At 43.0% G+C, this 9,701-nt stretch overlaps 1 protein-coding gene across 7 annotated transcripts in view; it reads left to right on the top strand.

The window, feature by feature from the left end:
• Positions 1-6,309: 6,309 nt before the first annotated feature.
• Positions 6,310-9,701, top strand: part of tle2a (TLE family member 2, transcriptional corepressor a) — a 55,722-nt gene continuing 52,330 nt past the window's right edge. For 5 of the 7 annotated variants that reach the window (XM_077607017.1, XM_077607016.1, XM_077607015.1 and 2 more), the window contains exon 1: positions 6,310-7,107. In XM_077607017.1, the coding sequence (XP_077463143.1) occupies positions 7,084-7,107 (24 nt within the window). In that variant the 5' untranslated portion in view covers positions 6,310-7,083. The remainder of the gene's footprint in view (positions 7,108-9,701) is intronic. The other 2 variants (XM_077607011.1, XM_077607012.1) reach the window with 2 other exon arrangements.

The following is a 9,701-nucleotide window of genomic DNA, read 5'->3' as shown; positions in this document are numbered from 1 at the left end:
TCATAGTTTAACATCACACTTTAGTTTTAAGCTTTTTACTTTTTGTAAAATGTACATTTTTAACTAAAAATTCACACTTTTATTCACAAATGTATAATTTCTATTTTTGCTTTTGTTTTTAATGACGCATAAATTTTAAGCATGTTAACTTGGGAGAAATACAACCCTTAACATAACTCTTCACCACAAGGCGTCTTAAAAACTTAATAAAAGTAGTTTAATTAACATGTGCATCCCATTTAAAAAAAATACCCTTGTCTCATTTAATATAATTTCTCATTTCATGAAAAATACTTTGATTTTAAAATATCTTTTATTTTTATGGATCCCACTCTTCTCCAACTGTCAGAATCTTGACCACTTTTTTTTAAATAGTAGTCAGAATTCCTTAAAGTATTATAATGTAAAGTTCAAAATCTGTTTTTATAATCTGAATTCTGTCTTAAATTTAGAATCTTGACCACCTTTATTTTTCTTCAGTGGCCCTAAAACCTCTTCCATAGATAACCTCATTCAGATGCCCCATTAAAAAAAACATCTTAAACCTGAATTTCCTTGCACTATTTCTTTCAAAAGTAATAAATCTCAATTCAATCACCATCGAGCATTCCAAACTGAATTTAGATGAGTCAGGTCAAGCGGCATGTTGATGTAATAAGCTCCAAAAACCAAACAAGTGGGCGTGTATAAATCCTTGTCAGCCAACTGGAGCCTTCCAAAAACTCCCCAAATTTTTGGGGAGATTGATTAAGAGTCGAAGCCCCTTCCAAATATGTACTGTGTAACTTTTCAAGCTGTTTTTGGCCCCGACAACTATTCATGTGAATAACGGCTCTGTTTGAAATTCTCGCACTGTCGGATTTCTTTTTAATGAATGTTCAACATAACGCAACAGGGAGGGGTCACAAGTGTATTACCACTTGTGCACTACTTTAACCCACACGTTGTCAACACATTTCACACATGCACCCACCCAGTACATGATCAAGTGTCTGCAAAAAAAGTCAGGCCACTTCATGTGGCTGCAGGAGTTCCTGGCCAGCAATCAAGCTGAAACCACAAAACCACACCTAAAAGTCTGAGAGAAATGAAGGAAAGGACATTTTGTTCAATCATTTTCTGCACCGCTTATCCTCACAAGGGTCGCGGGGGCGAACTGGTGGTCACCCAATCGCAGAGCACAAAGAGACGGCCGCAGTTTGCCAAGAAGAATTAGGTTATTTTAACAATAGCTATCCAGATTATCTTGGTTATAGCCAAGTTTTGATTAATGGACTCCAAATTCGTAAATCCCAAACCACCAATTTCATAGGGGGAACAGCTGGTAAAATGCTTTAAGTGTTTATTAAAATTAGTAAAAGCCTTTTTTTAATAATTCCAAGATAGTGCTTTGATCGACATAACATAAAATTCAAGCCTTCGCCATTTGATACTGTTTAAGAAGCAACTCTCTTTTTTTACAGCAATGTTATTGCTGTTTTAAACCCATTCTCAATAATAAATTCCAGAGCTGCCTAACAATAGTCACTATTTGCAATTTAACAGTCACATGCAGAAACCACATGTTTGCATTGATTCAGTTCTACATTAAAATTCTCTGGTCTTTTTAATGTGTGAGCCAACATTGCTTTTTTTGGCCACAACTGCTTAACTTTTTTTTTTTAAGACTTCACTTTTGCAACCAAACTTGGTAACTTGTGGCTCTACATTTTCCACTTTTTGAATAACATATACATATTCGAATCAATTTGTCTCTTTTAATCAGCTTGTCACTAGTACATAGTGTATTTCCAAGCAAATGCTGTAATTTACCCCAAAGACCGTTTTACTTAATCACATTAATGATTCAAACTACAAAAAAAGTCTGAAATAGCCATGTCTAAAACCTGCATGTCCAAAAACTTGAATTTAAGTGGCAGCCTCAAGCAGGAAACTTATTTATCCTCTTGTTTTAAGTTATACCTGAACGCAACACGCTCCAGTGTGTTCTCGAGTGCTCGTTGCATTAAGAGCACTTACTGGTAAGTTATGCACTTAGAAAAGATCAATTTTATCTTAACGTCTGATATGCTGTAAAAAAATCTCCACATTGGGTCATGTCTGCACATTTAAATTCATTCATACTAAAATGAATTCATGCAAATAGGTAGCCCTGGGTAAATATATGCTTGAGAAAATTTGGAGTTCTACTACCTTGCACAATGCAAAGCCGCACATCGACAAGAAATAATTGACAAAGTAGTAGCAGTTTGAAAGAGCAGCACTGAAGCAGAACAGCAGGGGGCAGCAGAGGAAGGGGTTAGGTCAATTTTGCTAAATTTTCAACTGGCTCCTCCAAAATAAAATAGAAATTGGACAAAAGATATACAGAAGGTCCAAGCAAAACGTCAACCAGAGTTCATTAAAAGAAATAATCATTGAGAGTTTTGACGTCCAAGGCCAAACAAACGTTCCGCGCATCCGTTTAAAGACGGCGTGTCGCCGTTTTGCCAAAGAAAGAAAAAGTTAATCTCATCTTTTGTGATCATGAACTTATTTCTCCCGGAAAAAAAGGAAGCAGGATGAAAGTCAACATCTTCATCCTCATAAAAATCAATGCATTTTCCTTCTTACCGCAAAAGACTCTGAAGCGTGCTAAACAATGTTAGGGCGCTATCGAACCGGAATTCCTGAGGACCCTCATTCACATGGCCGTGGGCGTAAATGCATCTGTTTCATGCGGGCACGCATGTGTGTATGTGTGACATTGGGGGGTATTTATTTGTATTTGCCTGCATGTGTGTGTGTGCGAGTCTGCTGCTGATGTGGGTCATTACCCCCTTCTTTTCCCCAAGGGGCCGTACAGCGGGAGTTGGCTGGGGGAGGATGCCGCATGATGTGAGTGTGTAGCAGCTTACATAAGGCCGGGGTGGGGTTGAGGTCGTGCCCCCGAGGATCTGGGACCAATAAATCACTGTGCCGTCTCTGCTCCGACACCCAGCTTGTCTGATGAGGGGCAGCGTTGGTGGGGTGAAGTGGATGGGGGAGGGTTGGATTAGTAATGGCTGTGGGGGAGGGCTGCCACGGAATAGCGCTGCGGCCTTGTCTCGCTGCCATTCTTGACCCTGCCTTAAAGGATGACGACAAAGTGCAACGTAGACACTCGAGCAGCTTTATAATGTGTGACTCTGTGGCGTTTGAAACCGGGCCACTGGAGCTAAATGGAGATTGTGGATACCGCGGTTTGGAATTGGTACCAAGCATGTCGTTGCTAAAGTAGTCCAACCCAAGTCCAAGACAGCCAATAGGATGCCGGCGGAGTGTAGGGAGATTGTCAAGCAGGACACAATGCTAGCGTGACAATTTCAAAATAAAATAATCGATACAGGGAATGTATTGACATGTTGTATCTTAGCGTTTGTAACTTAGAAGTTATTTACACACTGGCGCCCAGCCAATAGAATGCCGGCGGAGTGTAGGGAGATTGTCAAGCAAGACAATGCTAGCGTGACCATTTCAAAATAAAATAATCGATACAGGGAATATATTGACATTTTGTATCTTGGCTCTTTTTTCATATATTGGAACAGTCCTTTGCATAATAAAGGTTTCCGTAAACTGAAACATTTGTAAGTAGAGGTACCACTGTATTTTCAAAATAAAGTCATTCTCATCAAAGTTTTATCAGGAAACACAAAATTATCTCAAGAGGTAATTTTCCACACCCTATTCACATAGAACGGCCTGCCACCGAGCAATTTTACTTTCGCAACTGGTCTGCACGTCGATGACGGCGCGATCCTGGGTGGACTCACCGAGTCGTCAAAAGTCAAAACCCCCTCATCCAATCCCAGCACGACAGTGTCATGTTTATTGTTCCGATCCCACTCGATGAAGTCATCTGTGGCCTCCTTCAAAGCCTCCCCGTTTGCTCCCCGCATTCCTACGCTTCAAGTTGTGATTATGAAAGTATGCAGGCCTCTCCTCTTGCAACTCCTCCCTTTCATTGTTTTGCCCAGCATGCGGGTGAGCATGTGTTTACTCGCACCCCGTGTCCACGCGTCGCAAAGACCTACGGCCCTTTCCCATCTCACACGGGATGCCTAAAACCCCCAAACTCCTTTTGCCATTGTTGGCTCCACTTTGATGTCCTGTGGCTTTTGTGGAGCAGAGAAGTTATTTACACACTGGCGCCCAGCCAACACACACACCTTCATCTAACCTGCCAATAGCAATAGACTGTGTGTGTGTCCTTCAGTTATCTTTTCCTATTATCTTTATTATTTTTGCCCCCACCCCGGCCGGCACCCTTACCATCCAAGCTTTCCCATGCACCCCACCGGTCATAGGCCACATTAATCCACTTCCCATGCGCCACATTCCTCCTCTTTGACTTTATTCCAGGGGTGGCGAACCCGAGGCTCTCGAGCCGCATGTGGCTCCCGGCCAAAATGTATGTGACTCTATGCTTCTTATTATATTCTCTCTTAAAACACACTCAAATTCATCAGGGCCCATTATTTTTTTTTTAAAAAAGAATGTGTCTGTCTGTTTTGACAGGTCACTGCGTGGTGAGGGTCTTTGACTCTGAACGTTTAATTTTTTTTCTGTGTCTAATCAACCCTGCTTTATTCTAATACCGGGATGTCAAACGTACGGCTAGTGGGCCGGAGGCGGACCGCTAGGGGTCCTAGATCCGGCCCGCTGGCTTATTCTGTCGGACAGGCATTTTGTAGCTCATCCATACTGTATATACAGAATCAAATGCTTTTATTTTTTTGACAAGAGCACCGTAAAACCAGAATTTAGTGAGTTGTTTGATGAAATCCGTACACTACTGACCTTTGCTCAATTTCTTATCTGCGGACATATTAGTTCTTCAGTCAGTGACAGCGAATGAGTTAACACAGAACCTTAAAACGTCCCAAAACCGACAGGAAGCCACTTGGATATACGCGCAGATCAGCGAAATGCAACCATTGAGCAGGAAACAACCTGGAAATCCCCCACAACCGGAAATGATCCAAAATTTAAAGAAGGTGACCTGTAATTACCCTAAAATGACACAAACTTAACTGATCATCGCCTGCCACCGAAAATAATTATATCCACTTAAACTGGCTGTGGCTTCTTTCAGTACCATTGAGGTCTAACGCCGTCAATGCCGACCAGTGAGTGAACTTTTTGGGCCAAAAAAAATCAACTTCTCTGGCCCATATGAGATCTAGTTGGCATAAATGCTGCCCGCCAACCAAAGTGAGTTTGACACCCCCGTTCTAATAGATGCACTGCCGCATTTGGAGATGTTGTACATTAAAATTCAGCAGGGGAATAGAAAAAATGGCAATAAAATGTGTCCTCTCTTCCATCCTTTCCATCCACAATCGCCTCGCCTCTCTTCTTCCTTTCCCTCAGCCACACACACACACACACACACACACACACACCAAGCACATCTGCACACACACATTTTTTCATCAATGATGTGCAATAGGACCACCCCCCACCCCCACCCCCCGACTCGTCTTTCTCAGCATCCCCCCTGCTGTCCTTCATCCTTTATTCTCTTCTTCCTCCCCCTCCCTCTCTCACACACAAAGTTGGAACCACACACACACACGCACACACACACACGCGCGCGCACACACATCTATATTTCCCAACTCCACCTCTGGCAGGTTGTGATTTCCACCGTCAGAAATTGCTTTTTCAATATCTCTCCCTCTAATTATGAGCCCCGCTAAAGGGGTCTTGCCACCAGAATACCAATTTTATACATTTTATTTCCTTCTTGGCTGGGATAATTCCCGTGTCCTCGGCTGTAACAATGAAGACATCACGCGCGCCCGTGTGTGTGTGCGTGCGCGCCCCCGTGTGTGTGTGTGCGTGCGCGCGCGTTGTTGCTCCATTATCACCGGTGGGCCTTTCCAATCCTTCCCTTGAGGTGGTGATTAGCAAAACACAAGGAAGGGGAGGGCGGCGATGATGATGAGGACGCCCATCTTTCGGTTTTATCTCCGCGCCAACGAGGACAAAATGGAAGATGTTCTGCTTGCGGCGAGAAAAAAAAGCGGAAAACCACCAAATCTCCATATACAAGCACACCACACCACTAAGCACCACCCCTTCGCTGCCAACAAGGGGTTAAACTCAAGCGCTTCCTTCATTTCCCGATTGATTGACGTGTGAGAACCCCACGCTCCAATCAACGACAGGACAGCCAAGCCCACGTGGGATCCCCCGACTCTCATTGGCTGGCGGTGCCAGCTCCGTCGCCGAGCCCCACGTGGAGATTTTCATTCAATCACTACTGAGAACAATCCCACGGAGCCTCGTCGTCCCCCTTTTTAAATAAACGTGTTTTTAATTACGCCGATGGATCTAAATTGCGATCGCGTCGACCCCATTCAGTAAAAAAAAGTTCCACTTTTTGGGCGAAACGGCCATATTGAATTGCATGAGTAGTAGCGTCGACGTAGTATTTACCACTAACTACGGATGTGTGTGCGAGCTTTGGGGGGTTGTTTAGGCCCCGCACCCCTCCTTTCTTTAAGAACTCATGTTATGTCCCATTGAGGACGGGGGAGAGGGGGAGAGAGGGTGAGGGAGTGTTGTGTGAAAGGATTGCAGGCCAACGAGGGAGACAAAAGAGGCTGCGGCAGCTTTCAATGTGCTGCTGTTGTGTGTCCGTCCGTCTGCGAGCCGCTCCTCCTCCTCCTCCTCTACGCCAAGAAAGAAAGAGAGAGAGAGGGAGAGAGAGAGGCCAACCGACAGCGTACGAGCGCTCGGACATATCCTCCAAGTTTCCAGAGACTTGAGTGGAGAGGGACCCCCGAGGAAGGCTTCCAAAGAGGGACCGATCCTTGCTCCTCCTGCCCCGGCCTCACGCGTCGAGAGCGGGGCGGCGCTGCTCCAGGAGAGCCGCGGTAGCCAGAACAAAGGAAGGCGAGGAGGTATGAAGCAGCCTTAACAACGGCTTTCTTGCCCAAATGTGCTGCTAAAAAACACTCTCAAGCCCTCATCGTATTCATCGACTAAGCTGTTCCGTCTCGCCGGGGGACAAGAAGGACAATAACCGTAAGGAGACGCACGTTCGCCGGCAGAATGTTCCCCCAGAACCGAGCACCGGTGAGTAGGAAGTGTCACTGTCCATTAAACGCAATCGGACCGATGCTCCATTTCCGGGTAGTCTTATTGTTATTGTTATTATTATTTTTTAATGTGAACGATAAAGGTCAGGCTCATTTGTTATCTACAGACCGGTGAACGAGTCAGGAGAACTTTGGAGACTCTGATGCCTTTCTCACCGCAAGCATGGAGCTTTAATTCCACACTGCATTGCACTATATATTCTATTTTGTACTACTGTAGTGTATTTTTGTGTAGAAGAGCGATGGAGAGCCCGTGTGTTTGGCCTTTTGCTCAAATTGCTGAGAGGAAAGTGAGTCAACTCACCTTGTTGACACATTCAAGTATCATTGTAGTCGCCCCCATTCATAGGATGTCAAAAACGCTGGATTAATACTGATAGCAATGTCCAACAAGGTGTCTAAGTTGTCCCTTGCCTATCAAGGTTCTGTTTTTGTGATAGTCTATTGTGGCTTTTTAACATATATTTTTCTATATGTTTTGCATTGTGGGATATTGTGTTTTTACTATTAATTCTAAGTCCGTAGACAAGGAAGGTCAAGTCGTTCATTATTATGGACAGTGATGGACACATTTCCAATTGTGAAAATCATTTGGACATTTATTGTCTTCAATGGCACTAAAACACAATCATTCACTGCCACTAATTGAAATGGTGTAGGGGGTTATCACAGGCAATGGTAGTGAAATAATATGTAAAAAGTTGTCCCTCGCCTATCAAGGTTCTGTCTTTGTGATAGTCTATTGTGGCTTTTTAACATATATTTTTCTATATGTTTTGCATTGTGGGATTTTGTGTTTTTATTATGAATTCCCAGAACGTAGACAAGGTCAAGTCGTTTATTGTTATGGACAGTGATGGACACATTTCCAATTGTGAAAATCATTTGGACATTCATTGTTGTCAATGGCACTAAAACACAATCATTCACTGCCACTAATTGACATGGCGTAGGGGGTTATCACAGGCAATGGTAGTGAAATAATATGTAAATTATGATGAAAGCATTTATTGCCATAAATGACAATAGAAATCTCATTCATTTTAAACAGGATGCTTGGCATTGAATGATCATGTTTCAGTGCCGTTGATGGGAATCGATCGAATATTTGCCACCAAGCCTCCCAATTAGAGTGGATTAGACGTCTATGGCAGTAAATGATCATTATAGCAGTAGTAAGATTGTGTAAAAACTGTAAATTTTTTGAGCAACTTTGCTTTGTCTGCCAATGCAATGTTATTCCTGCTAATCTGAACATGCTAACAAGTATTAGAATGCCTGCAAAAGAGAAAACAGTCAATGCACTTTCAATTGCTTTTTTAAACAAACAACAAAATAAACATGCACAGCTATTTATCCATCCAACATATACCAAATTCTCAACCCAAGCCTCGGGGCATTGCTAACCTGCTAATAACTGTTAACTACACTCCCATTCGCTAATGTTCATGTAATTAAACGGAAAAGGCCCCACCCTTTTATGGCAACACAAATTCCAAGTGTGAAAGCTGTACAATAAATGACAAAATAAATATATGGTTCTTATTGACAGATTTTTGTCCATGCTTGGTCATCTCGGAATGCCCACAGTAATTTGATTTTAGCACCTGAAGAGTGAGCAGAAGGTTGATTGTCCTTTTACAGTTGTTTCCCGCAGTCTTTGGACTACAAAAGGCAGTTGTTATCCAAAAAAGCCTGGCCATGTAGGCTCCTTTTTTTGGCCTTGGTGCACTTTGCACTTATTAGATTATTGAAGACGATACCCTATTCATTGACTGGTTGTTTTTCCGTGCCCTGAATTTAGCTGGCAACCACTTCAGGTTGTACTCCAACTATTGCCCAACGTCATTTGGAAAAGGTCCCAGCTCGCCTGCGACCTCCTAATGAGGACAATTGCTATTGAGAATGAATGAATGTAGAGAAAAGTGGTCTCGCTGCTGGTAAATCTGGCAATCAGGTTTGACCAAAAGACAAAAAAAAATTGACACTGTCTGCATTGCCCGTTTAAAGTGCTCCTAGATTTTGGAAGGTTGCCCACCCCATTCCTGAGCATCAAAAAATGATATTATTTGCCACGTGGTATTCCATCTCACTGTTTCAGGCCTAAAAATGTCATAAACCAATGATAAATGCAACAAAGAAACCCCCCCAAAACATGACATTCTGCAATTTGTACCCCCTTAGAGACTCCTTGAGTTCCCCTTTTTCCACTTTCAATCAGTAAGTCAAGTGCTAAGGGTACACATGAGTTGTTTTTGATGTCACAGCCATTCTACCCCTAAGGCAGAATGTTTTTTTTCCTTCCCTGAGAGATGAACCTAGCTTTTAATTTGCGTCAATCAAGTTAGGTAGAGGGCTTTTGAGCTGACTGAAATACATAAACACGGGTCCTCTAGCTGCATGAAGTATCAATTAAGGACTCGCTCATTTGCCTAACCCTCATCTCCATGCCTCAACCACACACACCCCTGACGGTGTTTTGACATTCATGGTCCCGCACTGTGGAAGTAGATTAAGCATGCAAATTTAAATTTACTCCAAATTCTTCAGAGCCATTCAGGTGGAAATCCA

The sequence above is a fragment of the Stigmatopora argus genome, chromosome 8 (assembly GCF_051989625.1).
Source record: "Stigmatopora argus isolate UIUO_Sarg chromosome 8, RoL_Sarg_1.0, whole genome shotgun sequence".
NCBI classification, from domain to species: Eukaryota; Metazoa; Chordata; class Actinopteri; order Syngnathiformes; family Syngnathidae; genus Stigmatopora; species Stigmatopora argus.
Note: the sequence above shows the minus strand (reverse complement) of the source record. Positions and strands in the feature narration are given on the sequence as shown.